This window comes from Notolepis coatsorum, assembly GCF_963971535.1.
Source record: "Notolepis coatsorum genome assembly, chromosome: 8".
NCBI lineage: Eukaryota > Metazoa > Chordata > Actinopteri > Aulopiformes > Paralepididae > Notolepis > Notolepis coatsorum.
In genome coordinates this window covers 38,177,039-38,204,034 of record NC_140172.1, presented here as the reverse complement: position 1 = coordinate 38,204,034, position 26,996 = coordinate 38,177,039, and the positions used below count along the sequence as shown (strand labels likewise).

The window sequence follows — 26,996 nt, the reverse complement described above, 5'->3', positions numbered from 1 at the left end:
AGACCACCTCTGTCTACAGGCTGTTGTAGTTTACCAATACGCATCCTGGGTCTTTTACCGTTCCACAGGAATGTGTTGCATATTCTGTCAAATTGTTTGAAATACTTGCTAGGTATTGCTATCGGCAGTGACTGGAGGAGGTAGTTTACTCTGGGAATGCAGTTCATCTTAAGAACATTGACATTGCCCCATAGTGACAAGAAAAGGGGAGCCCATCTCTCCACATCCGCTGAAATGTTGCCTAGTAGTGGGTCAAAGTTGACCCTTACAATGTCATTTACTTGCCTGGGGAAAAGGATCCCTAGATACCGAATACCCTTTTCAGGCCACTGAAAGGAGCCATCTTTAAATAATGATTTGTGGCAGTAGGACGTTAGGGGAAGAGCCTCTGACTTCGACCAATTAACCTTATACCCAGAAAATCTTGAGAACGTATCTATTGTCTTGATTAGTGCAGGTACAGCATTGCCTGGGTCTGTAACAAAAAGCAAAATATCATCTGCATAAAGCATACGTTTTTGGGCCGCGCCCCCCACTGTAACTCCAGGGAAACTTGGGTCCTTACGTATAGCTGCTGCCAAGGGTTCAAGCGCTAAACAGAAAAGCAAAGGAGAAAGGGGCGAGCCTTGTCTTGTCCCGCGGCCTAGCTTGAAATATGAGGAGATTATCCCATTTGTTTGCACCGCTGCCTCCGGTTGGTTATACAACAACTTCACCCATTTTATAAAGGTCCGACCGAATCCAAACGCCTCCAGGGTTGAAAATAAGTAATCCCATTCTACGCTATCAAACGCCTTCTCAGCGTCCAGTGAGATGGCGGCAGTTGGTTCATTATCGCTACTGACTGCCCACATTACATTGATAAGGCGTCTGACGTTATCAGCCGAATTTCTTTTGCAAATAAACCCAACTTGGTCAGGATGCACCAGGGAGGATATTACCCCATCCAAACGGTTTGCAAGTATTTTGGAAAGCACTTTTACATCCTGGGAAATCAGGGAAATTGGACGATAGTTCTTGCACTCTGAGGGTTCCTTACCTTTTTTCAATATTAGAGATATTAAGGCCTGTGATAGGGTTGGGGGTAAATGGCCTCTATCCAGAGCTTCAGTATACATACTCTGCAGTAGAGGTGTCAACTCTGTTGAGAAGCATTTAAAGAACTCAGCTGTGAGACCATCAGGCCCCGGCACTTTACCGGACGACAATTTCCTAATAATCTCTGCTATTTCATCATCTGGACAGCACCTTGCTTCCTTTTTTTATCCTATTTGTTTTTTCCTGTTATTACTATACATTCATAATTTTTTATAAAGCGCTTCTCTCTTAAAATCCAATTTATTATTATTATTATTATCTGTTATTGGGGCGTCCAGATACTCACGTTAACCCGCATCTAATGTAGGGAGATCCAACCCGCTAAAAAATAAAGGAATTTCCTGCTGTGTTGCCTTGAAGAGGAAGTGTAAAGACCTAGGGCTGGGCGATATGGAAAAAAATCATATCGCGATAACGATATGATAATTTTATTTTATTTCTCGATATCGATAATTATCGAATTGTTATAAGTATAAAAAAAAAATTAAAAAAAAAAACATTTTTATTTTTATTTTTTTAACAACAGATGTATGTTTATTTTGCAGCAATTCTTTGTCATTGCCGCCATCTTTAGTGTTACATCCCCTCACACTCCAGTTCTCAGGCTGCAGCTGGTTTAAAAGCTAAAGTAAACCGGCTTCTCTGCTGGCTGTGGCTCCAGAGGAGTTGAACAGTTCTGGCTCTGCTAGTTTATTTTCGATCTTTTGGCGCTTTTTTGGTGGACAAACCACCGCACATGTGCACCGTGACTCGTGACTGGAGTCTAGCTCTGCTAGCACACATAGCCTACTGTGTACAGATGGTTTCAAAATGTATTTTAAATTAGAAAGCAAACAAAATAAATGGACAAGAGAAAAAGAAATCTGAATTTGGTCAGTATTGTCATTTGGACAAGCAAAGCCATTACTTTAAGTTGCAGGCAAGAAAGACAAGTCTGTCCACTGTCTCTGGTTTTAAAACTGCCCTGTTGCAGGTAAAAAAAAAAAATCGATTTTCTTTTTATTTCGATATTCGATATCGATTATTAAAATATATCGCGATATTTATCGTTATCGTTATATCGCCCAGCCCTATAAAGACCCATGTAGAATTCTTTAAAAGCATTGTTAATATCGCTGGCCTTAGTCACACGGGCTCCCCCCTGTATACCTGGATAGCCGAAATAGTGGATATATCTGTGTGTTTAATATCTGGCCAGCAACTTACCGGCTTTAAGTAATTCTGCCTGGCCCTAAACAATCCAAACTCGACCTTCTGAGAAAGAATACAATTATACTCATACTTTAATTGAGTTATAAGCCTTAAGGCTTAGGTTATTTGGTGATATTTTTTGTTTCAGCTGTCCCTCCGCTACCAGCAACCTTTTTTCTAAATCACCCATTTTTTTGGCGTTCTGCTTTTTCTTATATGATGCATATTGAATTACGTGACCCCTCACAAAAGCCTTCAGGGCTTCCCAAGCAAGCCCCGCGGAAGGAACATTGGTCTCTATATACATATAAATCGGATTTTTCAGCATGGCTTTAAAGTAGATACCCTGCAGTAGAGACGAGTTAAATCTCCATCTAGAGGACCTCTTTGCACGGTCAATAGGGAGCAGCCCAAGGGTCACCCTTGCATGATCTGACACTATAATGTTGCCAATTGAACAGGCCAATGTAGATGGGAGCAGGTCTTTAGAGATAAAACAAATGATCAAGCCTTGAGAATACACCGTAAACCGAAGAAAAAATGTATAGTCCCTTCCCTTAGGATTTAGCATACGCCAAGCATCCACAAGCCCCAGGGCAGAACACATTCCTCCCACTGTGGAAATTGATCTGGGGGGTCTAGCAGTGGTCGGTGTACTCCTATCCAGAACAGCATCCATAGCAATATTCATGTCCCCAGCCCATATGATTGGATAGTCACCCATATCATTTAATTTACATTCCAGGTCAGTAAAAAAACATTGGGACATCCCCATTAGGAGCATATGTATTGGCTAGAATAAATACGTTCCCCTGAATCTCAGCCAAGATAATGACCATCCTCCCTTCCTCATCTTTGAGCTCTCCGACATTTAAATTGCAGCTGTTTGTTCACTAGTATAATGACTCCCCTACTTTGACTGGTACCGGCACTACAGAACACGTGACCCACCCATCCCTTAGTTACAATACATAAACGCTTCGATTCTTCCAATGACAAATGGCATTCCTGCAAAAACATTATAACATACCTGGAGGATTTCAATTTATAAAGTACCTTGTTCCTCTTGATGACATTACCCAGACCATTTACATTCCATGTGGCGAGGCACAGCTTATTATTATTCTGAGCAGACATGACCCTGCAGAATAGTAATAATGACCGGTGATATCCTGACAGCTAAGTGAAGTATTTTTAACCATGTCGACAAACACGGGGCACTTGAAAAAAAACAACAATAAAAAACACCATGACACGCTACAAACAGAACATAGCGTGATGGGGGAAAAAAACTAAAACAAAACAAAAACACAGACAGATACGATTCAGGTCCATGACCCGTCGGTAGAGTAACCTCGTTCCCAGTTTCATCTCCTCCGTGAGATAAAGACTGGTAAAGCACTACGGCCGAAAGTGTGAATTTCCGGTGTATGTACTTCCCCTGGAAGCTGCCTCCGAACGGACCAAACTTTTCCCGAATCCTGTCGGCAAACAAGCTAGAACGTCCCGGTCACGTAGTAAATTCTTCAGGCAAAGCCGTTGCAGTGGCTTAAATGAGGAAATATTGTGCACTTCACACGTTTCTATAATTGTTTTGTCGAAACCGGAAAGCCTGTAGCCGGTACGCGTCTATACTTTCCGCAACGGAGCTCGGTTTCCGGGTTCCTCTGATTGGCCGCGACCCCCACGTGACCCGCGCTAGCACGCCCCCTTATCCACCCCTGCCGCCCTCGCTCTGTGTGTTGTGTTGCAGCGCGCACCAGAGCGGCAGAGGTCACTGCCTTCCTCAATTTATACGCATGGAAGTATTGACTACGCCGTAACGAATCATTAAAAAAATATACCGTTAACTGGAATATGTTGTGCCTTTACACATATGGCACAATATGGGTTTGTCATGACAAACCAATAAAATATCGCATCGCCGGCTTGCTCCAGCGGACACCAGAGCTCAGCGATGCCGCTCGCGGCAGCATATTCTCGCCGCTGGCTGAGCTCTGGTGTCCGCTGGAGCAAGCCAGAGACAGCCGGCGATGCGATATTTTATTTGTTTGTCATGACAAACCAATTACATAATCCAACATATGTGTAAAGGCACAACATATTCCAGTTAACGGTATCTTTTTTTAATGATTCGTTACGGCGCAATCAATACTTCCATGCATTCGGGACCTCCATGTTTTGGGGGTATTCATCAGACAAATCGGATCCGGGGATTCGGCTCCCATCAGTCGGGCAAGAACTACGGGTTTTCAGCCTCTCTCGTCTCTCCTGGAGCTTAAGGGGGAGCTTAGTATTCCTGCCTCTGAGGAGGTGGCTACAACAACTACATGCAGTCACTGTGTGTTGTTGTAGCCAGCGGGTAAATCGCGATTTTTTTATTTGTTTGTCATGACAAACCAATTACATAATCCAACATATGTGTAAAGGCACAACATATTCCAGTTAACGGTATATTTTTTTAATGATTCGTTACGGCGTAGTCAATACTTCCATGCGTATAAATTGAGGAAGGCAGGGACCTCTGCCGCTCTGGTGCGCGCTGCAACACAACACACAGCAGAGCGGCAGCGGTGGATAAGGGGGCGTGCTAGTGCGGGTCACGTGGGGGTCGCGGCCAATCAGAGGAACCCGGAAACCGAGCTCCGTTGCGGAAAGTATAGACGCAGCCGGCACTTCCTGTACTTCCGTGTTCACACTTTAAGAGGCATAGCTTTACCAGCCTATCGGTAGAGTGGTTTGCTCTGAGCACCGCCCACTCGGGGCATTGTTTTGGCAAAAGTTTGAGCACGTTTGTCATAAAATGACATCATTTATTCTCAATGAATTAGAGAGTCCAGCTCATTAACGCTAAAGGAATGTTAAAGGAAAGCTGGTAGGCTAGTAAAGGAAAAAAGAGGGGGGGGGGGAATAAAAAAGTATCTGCCCCCGCTCGGCTCATCCATAACGAGCGAATAATAACAAGTCATACCGTAAATGCCATACAGTACGTGGGGGAGAAATAGCAAGTAACAAAGTGACTGCGTTATTCAATAGTCATGTAGGCTAGTCCTCAGCTAGCTCACAGCCTATACACCTTACTATCATAAAAAACCTAAACATACTGTAAAAAGCACCTAAACATAGTGTAAAAGCACTTAAACATACTCAAAAACAAACAGCTATGCTTTGGAGTGGAAGTGTGGCCCCATTACTTTTCCAGGAGAACAGCATGGATTGTGCTGAGAAAAAAACTCTACCACAGAGGACATAGGGAGTGACCACAATTCTGAACTTACTCTTTAATCAAATTGGCATCAGAGTTACTTGTGTGCAACCTCTTCTTCTTTTTGTAGTAATTATTGGACATTGTTGTCTGGCACCTCGACACCAGTGTTTGTATGGGTTTGATATCCACCTTTGAAAGTTGAAACATTATCAACAGCAGCAGTTCATCAACCTTACAATGGAGACCAAGGACGAGTTTCAAAGGGAGGGTGAACAAAGTTAGCAGGATCTGAACACAGTGCTGTTCTCCTTCATACTTTAGGCTCCTCTTGAACATGACGGTCATGAATGTTACAGCCGATGTGTTGCCAACAGCAGTACGATGATCATATCCAGGGGCGGACCTAGCCTATTTGGCGCCCTAGGCGAGATTCACCACTGCGAGATTCACCATGGCTTTTTTCTTCATAGTTCTCTAACATTAGTCTTTCTTTCCTCAACGTTCAATTCTATAAACACTTGACCGATACCCATCAATGCACAGCGCTCTAGCATGTTCTGACTGTGAACACCTAAAGCTGAGGCTCAGACCGACCGACCGTTTTAGATTTTTGGCTCATTTTCCCTTATGTTAGAATTTTTTTAATGTAAAAATAATGGTTGCAGATATAGAGGGGGGCGCCAAAACTGCACAGAAAAAAAAATAAAAAAATTTGGCGCCCCCCTCTGGGTGGCGCTCTAGGCGACCGCCTATATCGCCTGTAGGAAGGTCCGCCCCTGATCATATCCACATCTAACCTGCATTAAAGGGGACCACCACCCAAATTAAGAAATCCAATGAGTTATTTCCATGGCCTAGGAATGTTCAATCAATATTTGTGAACATGTGCCACTCTGCTATCTCATCGAGACATAAGTGAAAGTGTGTGTGTGTGCGTGCGTGGGGCAGAGACAAAGTTAGCATTGTAAGTCCAGCTCTTTGAGGACGAACAGAGTTATCTGATGGGCTTAAGAGGAAAGGCAAATAGTATTAGAGGCAAGGCATACTGAAATATGCATAGCACAACTCAGTCAATCAGGATAAGTACAAAAGGGCAATGTGTCTAAGGCGCCATCCTTGGCGGTGCACGTATTTCTTGCACTTCAGCGTGCCAGGTGTAGCAGAGCAACAATGTCAAGAGGACTCTGCGGTGCTCATAGAACCAGGGTTACAAGGCTAACCATTCTTGCATTCATTCATTTATTTGCATTTATTTTAAATTTGTTGGACCTTATGGTGTTCCTGTTTTGTTCTTGACTTATTGTTATGTTTCTTCTTGACTTGTTTAAAGAAGACGTGTCCGGCCCATGGGGACATTAACGTGTGTTGTCGGGCCTTACAAATACATTTGATTTGATTTAACCATCATTCTAGTTCCCACAAGCTTTGTCCTTTTAACACGTTCTATGGGCTTAGGGGGCGGAACCAGATGACTCATCTCCTTGCTGCATGCCAACAAGAAGAAGCAAGTCCAGGCTGTCACTGGTCTTGGTATAATGTCGGGGGTTTTCAAAATAAATATAGAGCGGCGTCTAAAACAGGAAAGACATTTATTTTGTAAATTTGTGGCACGCACTTATTTCTTGAAACGATTTCGTTTTTTACGGAAACCTTTTTTTAAATGAAAACGAAATGAATTTTTTTCTGTACAAGGCCTAAGCCTGCCTACTGCAGTTAACCCTTTCACTGCCACACTACCAAACGGTTAACCCTTTCACTGCGACAACACAGGTTAACCATTTCTTCTAAAAGAGAGCTGCACAAGGTGTACGAATGGGTTAAGAAAAAACAAGTTAGTTCTAAACATAACCAAGACTAAAGAGTATAGTTTTCAGCTCAAGACAAAATGTAACACATTTTATGTGTTTTATCTGCTAAAAGTGGATCTGTGTCTGGTAAACCCATACAGCAAGCCAACAACGCTAAATGACTTAACTTGATAGGATTGAGCAAATCGACAGTTGATGCTCCGTCACACATACACTCCAGAACTTTTTTCAGTTAACTTTTTCACACGTAAAAAAAACAGTTCTTGTTCAATTGTGTTTTCTTTTTTTAATAATGTCGTACATGATTACAACACCAAAGAAAATGTGCATAACAGACAGATTATGCAATCCTGTCTGAGAACTAACTCCCTTGAAATAAACTAACTGAATTTCAAATTGTAATAATTAACCCCTCACTATTCATCAATGAAATAACCAATTTTCATTCGAAAAGAACCCACAGATGTATTTGTTGTAAACAGATGACAGAGTTAAAAGCCTTTAGGCTTAGTCTTTTTTCCCCCATCTTTATTATCTTTCTTTTTCTTCCCTTTTCTATGAGCATACAGCGTGTGATGTGTGGACCCCAGGAAGGCTAGCTGACCGACATGGCGTCAGCCGGCAGGGTATCTTACACATAAACAACAAGCGAGGTTCTTATAGTCCGCGGGCCACCGCCGACGCCAGGGTCCGACCGGGCTCCCCACCTCTGGGCCACTCGCCGTGCTCACGGAGGCACTGTGGTCACCCAATTTGGCTGGCCTCGTCTCGATTGGCTGAGCTGGGTATGCAGATTTCAGTGTACCTTGCCACTGGTAAAATTGGACACGCCCCTAAAGCCCACGGAGACGTTAAGAGAACATGCAGGTGAATGAAGAGGGCGGAGTCTCAGAGCTGTAGTGCCGTGCGAGAACTAGTGTATGTGTGTGTGCACAGCTATAGGAATGAAAGGATTTGAGTAGCTGCATGTGCGTGTGTGTGTGTGTGTGTGTGTGTGTGTGTGTGTGTGTGTGTGTGTGTGTACACAATGGGGCTGTAGTGTCCAGCACTGCTCCTTGCCCAGGGTGGATTTCTTCACAGTGGCCAACCCTCAATGGTTCTGCTTCTTAGACAAATACCTACATACACAAACACACAAACATGTTTTATTTTAGCACCAATTGTTAATTTAACATGTTGATATCATGTTAAATTCACTCCATTGTGTGTGTGTGTGTGTGTGTGTGTGTGTGTGTGTGTGTGTGTGTGTGTGCGTGTGTGTGCGTGTGTGTGTGTGTGTGTGCGTGTGTGTACAGGTAGCATATAGATGGAGCACACAAATCTGTCAACCTTTCTACCGTCGGCACTGACTCGGTTGATTTGAATGTAATTTCTCGATGCCTGACAGAATGCTGTGATGTTGTGTTCCTGAATTGCAGTGTTGATAGGATAGCCACACCGCATTCAGAAATAGCTCTCGAAAGCCATAGGACACAATGAAAAATATTTATATACATTTTACATGCATTGTGGGCCAACATCAACTGATGCTGTCAAAAGATATCCGTTGATCAGTTGAATCCATTGATCATCAGGGCTGTCCCTCTCATAATGTGTTCAACAGTCTTACTATTTATTGTTCATGTGAATCCATTGATCGCATTGATTAGGCTAACTAAAGTCGAGGACGAGGATAGTATTTTTCTTTCTCTGATCAGCTGTGATGATGCAACTTGCGTGAAAGAAAGTCGGGAGAGACGAAAAGTCAAATGGATGTGGGTGTAACCTGGTGTAACCCGAGCACCCCTACTGGTTGAGTATTGTTAAAGGAAAACTCCAACATTTTGGGAAATTATTTGCCATCTACCCTGGAGTTAGACAAGAAGATACATACCTTTTTTCTTCTCTGTGCATGCAGTAGGAGTAGGAAGACGCGCACCGTTAGCCTAGCGTCAGTCACTGGAAGTAGGTTCCTCCATTAGCCTAGTTCCCAACGTCTTCCTATTCCTACTGCATGCACAGAGAAGAAAAAGGTATGTATCTTCTTGTCTAACTCCAGGGTTCCCAAAATGTTGGAGTGTTAAGATACATACCTTTTTCTTCTCTGTGCATGCAGTAGGAGTAGGAAGACGTGCACCGTTAGCCTAGCTTAGCGTCAGTCACTGGAAGTAGGTTCCTCCATTAGCCTAGTTCCCAACGTCTTCCTACTCCTACTGCATGCACAGAGAAGAAAAAGGTATGTATCTTCTTGTCTAACTCCAGGGTAGATGGCAAATAGGCTAATTTCCCAAAATGTTGGAGTTTTCCTTTGATACCCGGCAACTGCCTGGCTACCGTGTTGCTGATGGCGGCAAGGGTGGCGCTCTACTGTGCTTCATCTGTATAGACCGACAATAAAATCATATTATTTGATTTTATTGCAATATGAAACATCTTTGATTTTTACATCGTCAATGTTGAGAAGTATAATCAATATTCTATTTTATTCTTATTTTTAATATTATTATATTCTGATTCTTATCTTAGTCCTATTGACTACCTAAATGTTTATTGTTGTTCAATGTGAGCGATCTGTAGTGCCGAATTTCCCTCTGGATTATTAAAGGATTTCTATTCTATTCTATTCTATGCACACTTACTGTAAATACACATCTTGAAGAGCTGGTGCATTGGAGAGACAGCACTTAGTGAGGACAAAGAGAGGGAAGATCCTTGTGGACCCAAATGTCATCTATTCAATAAAGAAAGTTCTAGTTACGAGCTTAAGACAGTGGGCAGGATCTGGTATCTTTTTTTCAAGCACTGCAAACGTGAATGTGGAACCCGAGCAGCATGCGTGTGCCTACCTCTCCCAGTGTTCGTAGTCAAGTCCAGTGTGTGCCTAACCTGACCTGCCAGATGGTCTTTTACACAGAACCATCTGGGAAGTTGTTCTTTGAAACTGTTTGGACATTGGGCTGGCACTTAAAGGACGCCGATTGGTCTGAACCACTGTGGTTCAGGCACAGGTGTATAACTTGAAAGTCTGACAAGTTGGATTTCCGTGTGATCTCATGAAGCCGGCTGTCGTGCAAGGTTAGTGTGTACCTACCTCTCCCAGTGTTTGTGGTTGAGTCCAGTGAAGTCCTCCAGCTTGGAGATCTCCTTCAGGTACTGGGCCAGTTTATAAAGCTCCCTGTCCTTCTCCCTGTTCAGGTGAGCCTTCATGAAGGGACGGATCTAACACACACACACACACATGGTTAAGCATTAACTAGTGACGGATGATGATAATGATGATGATCATGATGATGATGATTGCTTACCTTCAATCCGTTCTGTGGGTTCATTAGGAAGTTTCTTCCGATGTCGTCAAACATAATAGTGTTCTTCCTGCTGTAAAACTCCTCATATTTACCCCAAACCACACCCAGTGGCTTCACCTGGAGAGACACACACACAGACAATCAGTGGTCAGTATGTACTAACCTCCACCACCCCTCTCTTAGGAGTCTGTACTGTGTGTGTATGTGTGTAGTATGTACTAACCTCCACCACCCCTCTCTTAGGAGTCTGTACTGTGTGTGTGTGTGTGTGTGTGTGTGTGTGTGTGTGTGTGTACTAACATCCACCACCCCTCTCTTAGGAGTCTGTACTGTGTTTGTGTGTGTGTGTGTGTGTAGTATGTACTAACCTCAACCACCCCTCTCTTAGGAGTCTGTACTGTGTGTGTGTGTGTGTGTGTGTGTGTGTGTGTGTGTGTGTGTGTGTGTGTGTGTGTGTGTGTGTGTGTGTGTGTGTGTGTGTGTGTGTGTGTTAAGGCTGAGCCCGAACCCTGTTTTTACTCGCTCTCGGGCCGAAAAAGGCTGGTATTCATTAATGATCCTTCCGCAGGTTCACCTATGGAAACCTTGTTACGACTTTTACTTCCTCGGCGGGGAGCTAACGCTACGTTAATGCTTCTCGCAAGCAGGCGGCATTGCCGGAAGTAAAAAAATAATAAACGCTTGCCGATTGGTGGTAACAGCAGAGGCGGGTGCAAGCGGTGTGACGTAATTGGCAGAATCGCCTGTCATTCAATCAAAATTGTTCTATTGCATTGGTTGAGACTAGAGCTCTCGTTGAGTATCCAGCAACAGCCCGGCAGAGACCATACTGGTTGAGCCGAGCGACTCGGGGGACGCGCCGCTTCACATCGCCTCACCGTCGTTGCGCCTGCTTTATTTTTTTTCACCGAACGTTCGAACCCATTAATTAAAGTCCGAATGTCAGCTTAACGAACGAACGTTCGGGCTCAGCCTTAGTGTGTGTGTGTGTGTGTGTGTGTGTGTGTGTGTGTGTGTGTGTGTGTGTGCGTGTGTAGTATGTACTAACCTCCACCACCCCTCTCTTAGGAGTATGTACTGTGATCATGGCAGCACTGTCCAACATGAATGTGATCTTGTAGTTAGGGTTGTCAGTCACTCCCAGTTCCTACACACAGACAGACACACACACACAAATTAGTAGGGCTGTCCCCGACTAAGGATTTGGATGGTCGACTATGATTGGCCAAAATTTGCCGTTAGTCGACTATTGGTCGACAAAAAAAAATAAAAAAAAATAAGTATAATATTTTAAATAAATGTTTTTAGTTTTAATTTTAAATTTGTATCATTCCATTTGGGCTGTGGGGGGTGCTTAATGTCTGAAGGAGTCGACTGAAGGCTTCTTGTCCTCTGCAAAAGCATGCAATTGGTCCACTGATGGATACATCTTGATATTTGTCTAGTCTAGTGTGTTCATTAGATGGGGGAAATCCTCTTTCAGTGCCTCTGTGCCTGTTTTCGTAGGCAGTTAGCCTCTGGTATGCGTGCCATTAGCGTTAGCCACGCTTCTAGGCCTCCTCTCTTTTGGAAAAAATGATAAAAAAATTTAAAATTAATTTTCTTTTATAAATATATATATATTTTTTATATATATTCGACTAAGAGGTTGGCCAGTCGACTACGGCTCCTTTCGACCGATTAGTCGACTAATCGACTAATAGGGGTCAACCCTACAAATGAGTGCTCCACTATGTACCTACGTGGTTAAACAGACAGTGTTGATTAACCCATTGAAACCGGGAAACACATTTGTGTGTATATGGAGTAGGGCTGTCTTAAATACTTCGAAGCTTCGTTCGATGGGCATGGGATTCGAATATGGAAAAAAAAAATCGATTATAAAAAAATATATATATGATTTTTTATTTTTTGCTAAATCAACTCTGCCTCTCTTTGTTAATTACAACAAGCAATGCCGTTTGTTATTTAAGATGAGGTCGGACTCGGCACCGACAGATTTGTGTTCATTGTGCTGCTTTTATAAAGCCTCAAATGATGGCTTACAATATTTCATGAAAGCAAAGTGTTTTGTTTGTCTAAGATTTAAAAAGGTTTAAATTTGAACAAAGTGCTGTACAAGTTCTTCTCACAACATAAAAAAAAGAAATAAAAAAAATATATATATATTATTTTATTTTTATTTTTATTTCGAAGCTTCGAATTAAAATCGAATCTCGGCCCCGAAGCTTCGAATTCCAAAAAGAAATCGAAGGTCAGCCCTAATATGCAGCCTATATAATGCATTATTAGCAGGCGTTTTAGGTCTAAATGGGTGCCACCCTCTGGTATCGACCAATTACTGCTCAGACATATATAAAGGTTGCTTGATTATTACAATGCTGTTACTTGATTTTACTATGATCAAAACAAAGAATATAAGACATCTAGAATCCTTACTTTCATTTTGGCATCGATCCACTTCATACTCGTGGCAGCTAGAAGGAGCGAGAAAAACAAGTAAGAAATATAATTATATAATATAGGCGGCTGGGTGGCGCAGCGGACATTGTGCTCGTCACCAACGCAAGAGACACGGGTTCGACTCCGGCTGTCGGCGTTGCCTCCGGCTTGGGCCAGCCGTCATACTAACTCAATTGGCAGAGTTAGCGGGTGGAAGTCAATGGGTGGTAATCTGGACGTTGTGGACAGCGACTCCTACAGGTCGGGTGGGGACGCCTGCACAGTAGAGACAGGAAATGGCGGGGGTAGTGTGAGCCTCCCACACGTTACACCTCGCCAATGAGAGTCCGCGCTGGCAGGTGAAAAGATGTGACAGGCTGCCTCCTCGTGTATCGGAGGGGACACATGATGCAAGGCTTCTATCCACCCTACAACCGGCCAGTGGGGGGCATATGCGAGCAATGTTCAAGACAGGGGAGGGAAGAATTGGCACAGTGGAATTGGGATGAGAGAACAATTTAAAAAGGAGAAAAAGTAGATACATTTTTTTTTATATAATAATAATAATAATAATATAGCCACAAGTGGTGAAGCATGGGGTTCACTGTATGGTACGTACACCAGATGACGATGTCATAGTCCTCGTAGGCTGAGGTCAGGAAATCATGGAGGAATGGCCGCATCAACTCCTGACCCGTCTCTGCACACGACTTGTGATCTGAACACACGCATAATGTAGACATTCATTTATTGACCGATAAATATATACATATGTTTCTCTTTGAGCATCTTCAAGAGCCATTATGTAACAAGTACAGCCTTCTCTATACTCCCTCCCACAGCGTAAAATAATATGAAAAGCAATCAGGAATAACGATTAGTGATGCACCGATGTGAAGATTGTGGCCGATACGATAACCGATATTAATACAACAAGCGGTGCATGGGCAAGGCTAAGAGAATTATCAAAGACTCCAGCCACCCAAACAACTGCCTCTTTGAACTGCTGCGGTCAGGCAAGCGATACCGGAGTCTCATGGCAAGCACAGAGAGACTCAGAAGAAGCTTCTATCCCCAAGCCATCAGGATGCTCAACGAACAATAACACTATGTAACAACCATCAAATGCACTCACAGCACACACATCCACACGCACACACTCATTTTAAACATACAACTCACTGCAACACCCACTTTAACCACTTTAGTACACCTAAGCACACTTTATATTTATTGGTAAAGAATTTGCACTACAACCCATACCTCATTACACCTTACTGTAAATTATATTGTACCTAAATTGTACCCTGTCCCCATCCCACTTCTGCTTTGCACTGTATAGTATATTGTATGGTACTCAGTTACTCTACTTTACATAGAGCATTGTATATATGTATATACTGAACATTTTTGTCTACGTACTTGACTTCTATTTTATACTTATTTTATTATCTATTTTTGCCTAGCACAGTCTCTGGAGCGAAACAGAAAAAAGCATTTTGTATAAAAGTATTCTGTACTTCTGTATGACAACTAATAAAGAAACTTGAACTTGAACTTTTGCTGTTCTGGCCGATACCGATATTTACCGATGTCGATATCTCAAAGAAAACACGTTAGTTCATGCCGACCGTTGAGTGCCAGCGACGATAAATCTCGCTTTTTTTATTTATTAGCGATTTGAATTCATATTTCATCAATCTTGTCTCACGTTAGTGCTGCAAACCAGGGTTAGAAATTAACATTTTTTTTCAAGGGATTTTTTTGCCCCCCTTAATTGATTTTCGGGGTCTTTTTTTTATTTCGGGGGCACAGAATTTTTATGATGAAAATTAACAAAGATTATAAAACATTGTTGACACTTTTTTTTACAGTCTTCGTCCCTATGTTTGATAACGTAATGTTAATGTCTCCATATATAGGGCTCTACGCTAACCTTTTTCCCAAGGAGCACATGTGCTCCTAAATAAAATGTTAATAAATAAAATCTAAATACAAATTTAGGAGCACACAAAGAAATTTAGGAGCACAGTGAAAATTGTTCAAGTAACACACACACACACGCGATGTGTGACATGGCTTGGTTTCATGTTTTGAGGTACCTTCAATTATCTGTAAATAATACATACATACTCTTATCTAAATAGATTAAATATGATTGTCCCTGAGGGCAAGTTGTGTTGTTGTCTTGATATATCTACAAATAGCAGACGAATAGCCGGTTGCCTCTGGATCAATGAATGTCTAATATTGAGTTTCAAGTTTCTTTAATAGTTGTCATACAGAAGTACAGAATACTTTTATACAAAATGCTTCTTACTGTTGCGCTCCAGAGACTGTGCAAGACAAGATAAGTATGAAATAAAATAACATAGTAAAATTAGAAGTAAAAAAAAATGAGGTCACAGTGTTCAGTTTAGACATATGTACAATGTTCGATGCAGAATAGACGTAGTTACCATACAATATACAATACTGTGCAGTGTACTCATATACAATACTATATAGTGCAAGGCAGAAATGGAGAAATGGGACGAGGTGCAATTTAGGTACAATTAGAGTCCTTTCTTGGCACAAATCCCACAGTTTCTCATTGTAGCTCTGGCTAGTTAGCCAAAAAAACAATATAAATTCAATGGGGTCAAGTTCCTGTCTGTACAGGCTGACTTAAGCTCACAGAAATTTACTTTGGGTACAAAGTGGAATATATTTCAGTTGACTTCAGTCAGCTTGTATCCAAAGTAGCTTGACCGCTTTGACATGAGAAACAAGAACGAAAACAGGTATTTCCATTGTCACTGTATAGTTTCATGTGTAAATTGTTTGGGGGTAGGCAGGGAGGGGCACTGTGGGGTGCAGAGTCATTAGAAATGTATTTTGAAATATATTGTGAATTACATTAATTAATATAAAATACATCATGTCAACATTTTATGTTTAGGAAATCTTGAAATCACATCTGTAAAACAATATCCTGACCTGACAAATGTTTTTGTAATCTGGTGGCTTAATCCAATAATCACAGTTTCAGTCACCAGCTCAAGTTCAAGTTCAAGTTCTTTAATAGTTGTCATACAGAAGTACAGAATACTTTCATACAAAATGCTTCTTACTGTTACGCTCCAGAGACTGTGCTAGACAAGATAGTATCAAATAACATAATAACATAATATAGCATGAATTTAGAAGAAGAATGAGGTCACAGTTGTTCGGTATAGACATATGTACAATGTTCTGAGTTACCATATAATATACAATACACAATACTATGCAGTGTACTAATGTACAGTACTATCTAGTGCAAAGCAGAAGTGGGATGAGGTACAATTTTAGGTACAATTTACAGTAAGGTGTACGAGTTGTAGTGCAATCCTTCATCCATAAATATAAAGTGTGGGGAGTGGGTGCTACAGTGTGTTTGTTTAAAGTGGGTGTGTGCTATAAAGTGTGTGTAGTGGGTGCTACAGTGTGTTTGTTTAAAGTGAGTGTGTGCGTGTGGATGTGTGTGCTATGTGTGTTTGGTGGTTGTTGTTGTGTAGTGTTCATTCATTGTTCGTTTAGCAGCCTGATGGCCTGGGGATAGAAGCTACTTCTGAGTCTTTCTGTGCTCGCCTTGAGACTCCTGTGTCGCTTGCCTGACGGCAGCAGTTCAAAGAGGCAGTTGTTCGGGTGGCTCGAGTCCTTAATAATTCTCTTAGCCTTCCCCTTGCAACGCTTGTTGTAAATGTTCTGGAGAGTGGGGAGCCCCCCTCCAATTGTGCGTTCGGCTGAACGTGTCACTCTTTGTAGTCTGCTTTGGTCTTTTGCAGTGCTATTCCCAAACCAGGAGGTGATGTTGCCGGTCAAGATGCTCTCTATTGTACATGAGTAGAAGTTCTTAAGGATCTTCTGGCTGACTTGGAACTTCCTTAGGCGCCTGAGGAAGTAGAGGCGTTGTCGTGCCTTCTTCACCACACTGTTAATGTGTATGGTCCATTTCAAGTCCTCGGATATGTGGGCTCCGAGGTACTTGAAGCTGTTGACTCTCTCAACCGGTGCCCCGTCGATGCTGAGGGGGCTGTAGTCCTTGACCCCCGACCTCCTGAAGTCCACAATCATCTCTTTTGTTTTGCTGACGTTCAGGGAGAGGCTGTTTTCCTGGCACCATCCCGCCAGGACCTTGACCTCTTCCAGGTAGGCCCTCTCGTCGTTGGCAGAGATCAGGCCCACCACCACTGTGTCGTCAGCAAATTTGATGATTGTATTGCTACTCCGCTGAGCCACACAGTCGTGTGTGTACAGGGAGTAGAGGAGGGGACTCAGAACACAGCCCTGGGGGGCCCCTATGTTGAGGGTGATGGATGAGGAGGTGCAGTTGCCTGCTCTCACCACCTGGGGTCTGCCAGTCAGGAAGTCCAAGACCCACTGGCAGAGGTCATAGCCCAAGCCCAGGTCCCTGAGCTTGGCTATGAGTATGGAGGGGACTATGGTATTGAATGCCGAGCTGTAGTCGATGAATAGCATTCTCACATAGTTCCCCTGCCTCTTGTCCAGGTGTGATGCTGCTGTGTGCAGCACATGGGATATGGCGTCCTCCGTGGACCTGTTGGGGCGGTATGCAAATTGCAGGGGGTCCATGTTGATGGGGAGGGAGGAGCAGATGTAGCCCTTTACTAGCTTCTCAAAGCACTTCATGGCTATGGAGGTGAGAGCTACAGGGCGGTAGTCGTTGAGGCAAGCAGGCTTGGATTTTTTGGGTACAGGGATAATAGTGGACTTCTTCAGGCAGGTGGGGATGACAGCCTGTTCTAAGGACAGGTTAAATATGTCAGTGAATACTGGGGCCAGTTGGTCGGCACAGACTTTTAGGACGCGGCCGGGGATGCCGTCCGGACCTGCTGCCTTCCTGATATTCACTTTTTTAAAGGTCCGCCTCACCTCATGCTCTGTTACCCTGAACACTGCGCCTCCATCAGCAGCCGACCCCCCCCCCCCCATTGCCGAGGCTTGTGAGCTGGTGTTGTTATTACCAGCATCAAACCTCGCATAGAAGGTATTGAGGTCGTTTGCTAAGGAGATGTCATTGTTCAGTTTGAGGGAGGCGCCTTTGTAGTCTGTCATCGTTTTGAGCCCCTGCCACATAGCTCTAGAGTCAGCTTGTTCAAACTGGAGTTCAATTTTATCCCTGTAGCGCCGTTTGGCCTCCGACACTGTCCTCCTTACGTTGTGTTGCGCCACCTTGTGGTCATTCATGTTGCCTGCCACTAGGCCGTCATTGTATGCTTTGGTGCGCTCTCTCAGAGCTTCACGGACGGATTTGTCTACCCAGGGTTTTTGATTTGGGTAAACTTTCATTTTGGTAGTGGGGATTGTTTCTTTCACCCTAGTACAGACATAGTCCAGCACTGTCTCCGTGTAGGCATTAATGTTATCTGTGTCGCGGAATACAATCCAGTCTGTGTTGTGGAACACTGACCGGATCGTGTCCTCTGACGTCACATCCCATTTCTGCACCTCTCGCGAGACTACGGGAGTACTTTTAATTCTTTGTCTGTACTTTGGTGTAAGGAAAATGGATGCGTGATCTGACTTGCCAAAGCCACTATCAGAATGAGCCTTGTAGCCACCTTTAAATTGCGTGTAACAGTGATCTAGGATGTTACCGCCTCTGGTGTTGCAAGTCACATGCTGGTAGAAATCAGGCAATACCTTTCTCAGATTGGCGCTATTGAAATCTCCCAGTACTAAAATGGCGGCGTTAACGTTCGTCGCTTGTATATTATTTACCTCGTCGTGGAGTCTGGAGAGCGCGGCGTTGTTGTTGGCTTGCGGTGGAATATACACTCCGACCAGGACGATCGCCGTTAACTCCCTCGGGAGGAAGAAAGGACGACACTTGATGGTTATATATTCCAGTTCTGGGGAGCAGTAGTTGGATAATTCCTTCACATTCGTTGGATCACTCCAATTTTTGTTAAACATGAAGGCAATACCTCCACCACGTTGTTTACCGGACTCTGATTGTGTCCGATCCTTCCTATGGATAAAGAAATGATCCGTTGGTTGAATCGCGTGATCTGGAACCTCCGGTGTTAGCCAAGTTTCGGTGAAGCAAAGGACATTGCAGTCCCTAACGTCTCTTTGATATTGAATCCTTGCTCGGATGTCATCCAGTTTATTGTCTATTGATTGTACATTGGCTAGCAATATACTGGGAAGTGGTGTAATAATATTATTAGCTATTTTTAACATCCCTAATTCCAACAGTCAAGAGGCTTGTTTCAAATTGATACATGAAAAACCCCACACACTCAACAACATCCACCTCAAACACAACAAAAGAACAGAGCATCTCATGAACTTATGTCATGGACTTTATGGACTGTCAGCTGAACTCGCACCAATGCATAGGGAAATAGTCAGACATCCCAGAATTATTTCATAATAGAAGTTTTGAATGGACATTTGGATTAAAATAATCCCGAAGACAGCACTGGAACGTTTGAGTATAGGTCTGGCAAGAGTATGAAATACGTTGCACGCTCAGCGCTGTGGAATGAAGGAAATGCGCATCGGGATCGGATTTGGATGTTATTCTTTGAAGTTGTGTTACAAATGGAACGGTCTTTCCCCGCGGAACACAAGTTACTTAACGTTACACAGGTCGCGCTATGCAGATGCTTAGTTTGCTAACGTTAAGATAGCAGTGTAACTTAATGTTACACTATGCATGCTTGATGAAAGCAGAGCACTCTGTCTACGTTCGCACCTCTCAAGTACCTGTAACACGCAGCGGTCCCCGCCTCTCTCCCTCCTTGCAACAAACGTTCCACCCAAAAACTGAATTTCAGTCCAGTTTCTGAACTATTAACAGCGGAGCTGTTTTGTAATATTCACTCGTCTCGCACACTGCGAGTAAATTATTTTTCCGGTTCGCACACACACATATTATTAGGGGCAAATACGAGGGAAATGCTCGCACTGTAGAGCATATATATAATTATATATATAATTAGTAAACTGTCTGGGGCTTTTCTTGCCCCCCTTAACTGATTTTCGAGGGCATTTTTGCCCCAAGCCCCCGTTAATTTCGAACCCTGCTGCAAACTCTCTCTGAGCTCCATTGGGAAAATACCACCCCTGATCGTCTCTCCCTGTTGTACTGCACCCCTTTGGAATGGATTGCATGAAACACATGGGGGGGGGGGGGGAATCCAGCTTCCTCATTTTACTTCTCAGGCAAGTCATCCGAGAGGATCGGATTCATTGTGGACCATCAGAACAGCGTGGAATACATATTTCCAGTACCCAGCGTTGGATCAATAAACGCGATCGATATTTGGAATGGCGATCAGGAATTGGAATAATCTTTTTGGAGAACATCTGATCTGAGGTAAGGAATCTATTTTACCAGTCTTAGGATAATCAGAACTTTTTTCACAGAGATATCAACGTGTGCCCCATGTGTGTGCTGATCAGGAAATGAGAATAGATTTTTCAGCTCGCTTCTCTAGCGTGCATAAGTACACATTGTAGTGCTGAGAGACGGGAGTCTGAGGCGATGTCCTGAAGTCGAAGGTAACTCCTTTAATATTCATCAGCACAACTACAAGATACAATACTAGTATGACATCATCACGAACGTTCCAGAATGATCGGGCAGAACTAAGGTTCTAGAATGTTCTGCCATGACATCATCACAAACGTTCCAGAATGTTCGGGCGGAAGTCAAAATCCCCCCGGCGGCTAATCTAGCGTTTATTTGAAAACTATTCATAAATAGGTCGAAAAATTACAACTTTTGTGTATTCCAGAATATTCCAGTAAAGGGCGATTATCACAGAATCTTTATATTTTCCTGAAACTTAAAAAAACTAGCATTTTTCAAAATGGTATAAAACGGAAATTAACCGATTAAAAAACAATCCGTTTCGACAATGTTGACTGCAAACAAGTCATTGATAAGCGACGGCCAGATTAGACACATAGCCATAATTTAAGACATAGATTATGCATTTTTAACGCTATCATTGAAGTGGATGCTGGCATCCAAGGACATTAATCAACGTTAATGGCCGGCACTGAAAGTGTTAAATGAACAGAGTTAAAAATTATGACGCCCACTTTTTTTTTTTACCGCGGTTGATGCGGTTGTCTGTTCTGCAGTGCATCCTTGACACACCGCGAGATTGCGGTGATGCGGTTACCGCGACAGCCTGTGACGTTCCGATTCACAGTGTTTACAATATAAAATAGAGGTGACAATGGGTCACAGCACGCAGCAGGTAAAATGTGTCTTTAGTGATTCATAGTTCAGGAGAAGGGTGACAGTGAGGTCACAGCAGCAGTCAGGTCAGAGTGTCTGCCTGGCACAGTATCCGGGAACTCACCAAACAGTGTGTAATCCACATCCAGCACTAGAAGCCTCTTGCCCTCTCTGGGCGGGTGGAGCTCCTCCACCTTGTAGTCCTTCACTCTGCGAGCTATTTTAGCCAGGTTCTCCTCTCTGGAGATATAAAGCACACATAACTGTTACACCTCAGTCCTCTGCTCTGTGGATTTTAGTTATCTTCTCTACAGATGTAGAACACACTAGGCTTGGGCGATGGTCACGATAATGGCCCTCACGTGTCCCTGATAACAGAACAATATTAAATGATCAATTATCTGAAAAAAAATATATATATATATCTAACCCTAACTAACCTGTCATGCACTTGTCCTAATATACTAACCTACACTGTAGGACTAAACACTTTGATGAACATTGTTACTTAGCTGATAGAGTTGTGCCCTTCCTGATGACTTGTCATACAGAACTTGTAAATCGCTTTGGATAAAAGCGGCAGCTAAATGACTAAATGTAAATGTGAATGTAAATGATGCAACGCCTGTTAATCTTGCTAATAGTCAGTCCCTCTTTTACATTTTCTCTCTTGCTTTCTCTATGCTTCACCACATTGTTGTAGCCTATCAAAAAGAAAAAGTAAGGGCGGCTAGGTGGCGCAGTGGGCAAGGCGCTCGCAACCAACGCAGGAGATGCTGGGTTCGAGCCCAGCTCTCTGCGTTGCTACCAGCTTGGCTGGTCGTTCATACTAATACAATTGGCAGTATTAGGGGGTGGGAAGCTGGTGGGTGGGGATCAGACGTTGTGGACAGCGACTCCTACAGGTCGGTTGGTGCGCCTGCGCAGTAGAATCGGGAAGCGACAAAGGCGGCGTGTCCCTCCCACGCAGACACTCGCCGCTGAGAGATCGCGCTGTTCAGGTGAAAAGATGCGACGGCTGCCTCCTCGAGTACACGTGATGCAAGGCTTTGTCCACATTGCAGCCGGCTTGTGGGAGGCATGGCCTAACAGCGTTCGAGACAGGGGAGGGTAGAATTGGACAATGCGAAATTGAGGACGGGAGAAAAATAGAAAAATGGGGAGAAAAAGTAGATAAAAAATTATAATAAAAAAAAATGACATTATGCGAGTAACATTCTGACCATGTGCATAACATTACCCCGTGTAGCTTAACTTAGTGGAGAAAACTTTGGAAAGAGGTCAGCTCCCATTAGCAAAAATAATGCAAATATGTCCTATTTGGCTATTCTTTGGTTTTAATCCAAGGGGGACGAGTGACCAAGCCGGAGGTACCGCTGACAGCTGGATTCGAACCCAGAGTCTCTGCGGTAGTAGGCGAGTGCTTAGACCTCTACGCTACCCAGCCACACCTAAGAAGAAATTGTTTCTGTCCATACAGTTGAAAAAGCCAGTTTAAGGAAATGGTAAACACATTGGATTCCCAAATGACTTAGCAAGCCGTAGATACGTCGTTTCAGATGTAAACAAAGCAGTCTGGTACGCAGAGTTCTATGCACTGACCAGTGACACAGACATGTGGTCAAGTGTTAAAGGGGCACTATACCGAAAAACAATGCCGATTCATTTTGCACATAATCTCACATACATCCTAAAACTCTAAACAGTTTTGCATAGATTCATTCAGTTCGACAGTAAATTTGTTTGAATATGGCTACCAGTGATGTCATTGGGGACATTGAATTGTTGTGTTAATTAAAGGAAAACTCTAAGATTTTGGGAAATTAGCTTATTTGCAATCTACCCTGGAGTTAGACAAGAAGATACATACCTTTTTTTCTTCTCTGTGCATGCAGTAGTAGGAAGACGCGCACCGTTAGCCTAGCTTAGCGTCAGTCACTGGAAGTAGGTTCCTCCATTAGCCTAGTTCCCAACGTCTTCCTACTCCTACTGCATGCACAGAGAAGAAAAAGGTATGCATCTTCTTGTCTAACTCCAGGGTTCCCAAAATGTTGGAGTGTTAAGATACATACCTTTTTCTTCACTGTGCATGCAGTAGGAGTAGGAAGACGTGCACTGTTAGCCTAGCTTAGCGTCAGTCACTGGAAGTAGGTTCCTCCTCCATTAGCCTAGTTCCCAATGTCTTCCTACTCCTACTGCATGCACAGAGAAGAAAAAGGTATGGATCTTCTTGTCTAACTCCAGGGTAGATGGCAAATAAGCTAATTTCCCAAAATGTTGGAGTTTTTCTTTAAAGAATCATGAAATTATGTAGAAATAGCAATACCTTGTCTTATAGGGACTGCTATCTTATCATTTCAAAACTATTTAGAGTTTTTGGATGTGTGTGAGGTTATGTGCAAAATAAATCAGCATTGTTTTTCTGTGAAGTGCCCCTTTCATTTGCAGAGCTATATGTCCATCACTGCCCGCTTTAGCAATTCTGATCAGAAGTTGGAATAAAAAAAGCTTGAATCTTTCCAGAGATTGTAACAAAGGCCTGTGTCAAGCAAGCAGCCTGTATTCCTCTAGCGACGACAACAACAACAACACTTCCGGTCAGAATCGCTCAAAATAAAAGTGTATTTGTGCGTCTTTTCAGCTTTTTTTGGGACACTTAATATCATTTATCATAGTTTTTCTTAAAGCAATATCATCATTATGGAAATTTCAATATCGCCCATTCGCCCAAGCCTAGACAACATGAACACGCAAACGTGCGCGCACACAGATCTAACCTGTTTTCCACTTCAATGACCTCCTCTTCAATGTCGAAATCGTTCACCACATCATCGTTCTCTGGGGGAGGGGCTAACACGTCTTCCTTCACAAAACAAAAACATCCATACAGTTAGTGCACACAGCTTAAACCAACAAGATTAAATAAAGGTTGAATTCATTTTTTTTTTGTAAGAATGCATCTTCTGTTGAAGAGCTCATAGGGAACAGCATTCCATAATAGCTCATGCTCAGCCAGACAAACTCTCCATTTAAAAATCACACTTAACGTACCATTATTTCTGACACCCTAGCTGTCAGTCAGTCAGGCAGCCAGATAACAAGCCAGCCACTAAATTAGTCAGAGAGCTAATCAGTAACCAGTCAGTCGACCCATCATCCAGGTCACTCCAGAAGCAGTCAGTCAGTCAGTCAGTCAGTCAATCAGTCAGTCAGGCAGTCAGCCACCCACCAGGCTTTCCTCTCTGGTACCCATCATCATGATCTTGGTGTTTGGCTTCAGCTTCAGAGACCCCAGCTTCACCTCATCCTCCGCTGGCTTCCCTGGAGGGAAGGGTGGATGAGGGAAGGAGGGCAGGGAAAGGTTGATTGGCTGAACTGGACAACTCAGATCATGTTCCTCATACAGTAATTATTCATAAGACACAGGTGGCGGGGTTAGTCTCAAATCACTTTCCATTCTATTCAGGAAGTGGATTTTCTTAAAAAATAAAAATAAAAAAAAACAGAAACCTTTTGGCATGATAAGGTTATAATGGACTGACTCCGTCTCTTCCAGATAGCTACAGATCATTATAGAGGCATATTTTATGAGACGGGTATGCATAATGCACATCAATTATGATATTCAAAATCATATAGTACACGAACTAATCTGGTGCTATATTGCACATCAATAAACAACGGTTGCAGACAGGAAGGGTTTTTAAGCTCAAATAAGGGTCCAATGCTAAGTGCAAATTTCTTTGTTTCAACTGTAAATCCACCAATCCAGGCTTCATTCGACAGCTCACCTTTGACCTTCAGTCCCAGTAGTTTCTGTCTCTCAGGCAACACCCCAGTTAAGGTCTTGATAGACTGTTTGAGGTCCATCACTGTGTCCTCCTCAGACAGAGAACTGATGGAGTACTCCTGACCACCCCACTTAATGATCACGGATACGGACATGGCTCCTGGTGGATGTCCTCACGCACATACACACTCGGCTGCAAGTGAAACTATGTATGTGCACACATAAGCGCTGGCAAACATACACACACACACACACACACAATTCGTTGGACCTAGAGAAACAAGTGACAAGACAAGAAATTACCTGATGGAAGGGGCAAATATGCAACTGCATTGGAAACTTTAAAATTAACAGATTGCAGAATGGGTACAGTACAAGCTCAATACAGGGTATGCAATAGCACATTTAAACGAGCGTGGCACAATGCAAAAACAAAACGGAACGCAAATATAGCCACTACTGTAGCAGCAATGACTGGATTCGTCCATCAGATGAATTATGCCGGTATTTGTTGTGACATTGATGCACGCTATTATAGTCTCATCACACAAAGTTAAGCCTCTGTATTATCTCACGGGAAATGAAAGTGAGTGTTACAAGGGAAATAAGAACAACCCCCAAGGGCTTAACCCTTGATAGAAATAATGTAGGCTATCACTGTGTTTTGACTTTGGCTGGCTGGCTGATTGACGAGCCAAAAGGCCTCCTTAATCATACAAGACACGCGTCTGCTCTCTGTTGTTATTTTTAGCATGAGATGGCTAACGTTGACTAGCAGCTAACATTAGGTAAGCGGTTCCGATAGCCAGTGAGATAATACGGCGTGGGTATCCTATCCTCACCTTATATAGTTAGTTACCAAGCAATATTTGGCAAACTCTTCGATTCCTTGCAAAAGTTGAGTAAATGGAGTTTGCTGGCCAGTTTCATTCAATCGAGATGATGCAGCTCTTCCTGCCTCCCAGATCCCGCCGGTAGTGACGTCGAACGAACGCCTCGTTACCATAGTCACCACAGAACGAGAGGGAAAGAAGACAGAATACTGTACTACAGTCTCCAAATCAATGCTAAGAAATAATGCCAAGGAGGCATTTTGTTGACCCTTTGTCCCTCGACGCTTCTTTCCTGATAGAATGGATTAAATATTCTTTAAGAACTCATAATCTGAATGGAATTGTATCATTACCGATACTTACTGTAACAACTGTGGAATTTATCCTTTTGTAGTTAATAATAATAATAATAAATTCAATTTGTACCGCACTTTATATTTGTGAAAATCTCAAAGTGCTACAGGAGATAAAGATAAAAAGTGAAATGAATAAAAACAATTAAAATGAATAAAACAACCAATGAAATGGGAGAACATAAAAATAAAATAACAATAATAAAAATGAATAGAAGTCAAATTAAAAGTAAAAGAATAATTTAGGCAAATGCCTTGTTAAAAAGAAATGTTTTTATTGTAGTTGTATGTAGTTTAACAACTCCCCTAGAAATCTTTATTATCATGAACAGATTACTCTGCTGGTCAATATAAGCACAACGTCTCACCCCATAAATAGCTACTTCATTATGGAACGACAAATATTTTAGATATTAAAGGAACATGCCAAAATTGTGGGAAATGCACTTACCGTCTTTTCTAGAGTCAGACAAGAAGAGATATCATTTTCCTCTCTGTGCGTTCAGTAGAAATTGATTGATTGGTTGAAAACTTTATTAACAGATTGCAGAATGGGTACAGTACAGTACAGCTCAATACATACAATTGTTAAGGGGATGCAGACCAGAGAAAGACTTTCGTCTTGTTTACATCAGGGTCCCCCATTTTCAATTAATCGTAACATATATGACATACATGACATACAGATAGACAGTACTGCTACATCTATACATTTATGACATACCAGATTTGCAAATACAGTAC

The 26,996-nt window shown here is 42.7% G+C and overlaps 1 protein-coding gene across 2 annotated transcripts; it reads right to left on the bottom strand.

Annotated features, from left to right (window-relative positions):
• Positions 1–6,226: 6,226 nt before the first annotated feature.
• Positions 6,227–26,038, bottom strand: ublcp1 (ubiquitin-like domain containing CTD phosphatase 1). 2 transcript variants are annotated; one of them, XM_084319805.1, is made up of 11 exons: positions 25,909–26,038; positions 25,068–25,337; positions 24,506–24,597; positions 24,054–24,139; positions 21,401–21,516; positions 13,651–13,749; positions 13,029–13,066; positions 11,638–11,736; positions 10,590–10,706; positions 10,376–10,503; positions 6,227–8,423 (listed from the first exon to the last, which is right to left on the bottom strand). In XM_084319805.1, the coding sequence occupies exons 2-11, from the start codon at positions 25,219–25,221 to the stop codon at positions 8,396–8,398; spliced, it is 957 nt and encodes a 318-aa protein (XP_084175931.1). In that variant the 5' UTR covers positions 25,222–25,337; positions 25,909–26,038; the 3' UTR covers positions 6,227–8,395. The 2 variants fall into 2 exon arrangements, with proteins under 2 accessions (XP_084175931.1, XP_084175932.1); XM_084319806.1 differs by having other exon boundaries at positions 25,926–26,031.
• Positions 26,039–26,996: the final 958 nt, after the last annotated feature.

What these genes read in the sequence shown, in the direction of transcription:
- ublcp1 (XM_084319805.1), bottom strand. Translation starts at nt 25,221, where the DNA reads ATGTCCGTATCCGTGATCATTAAGTGGGGTGGTCAGGAGTACTCCATC. An exon ending in CTATGACATCGTCATCTGGT is followed by an intron (nt 13,067 to 13,650) that starts GTACGTACCATA and finishes CGCTCCTTCTAG; the next exon opens with CTGCCACGAGTATGAAGTGG. An exon ending in ACCCACAGAACGGATTGAAG is followed by an intron (nt 10,504 to 10,589) that starts GTAAGCAATCAT and finishes TGTGTGTGTTAG; the next exon opens with ATCCGTCCCTTCATGAAGGC.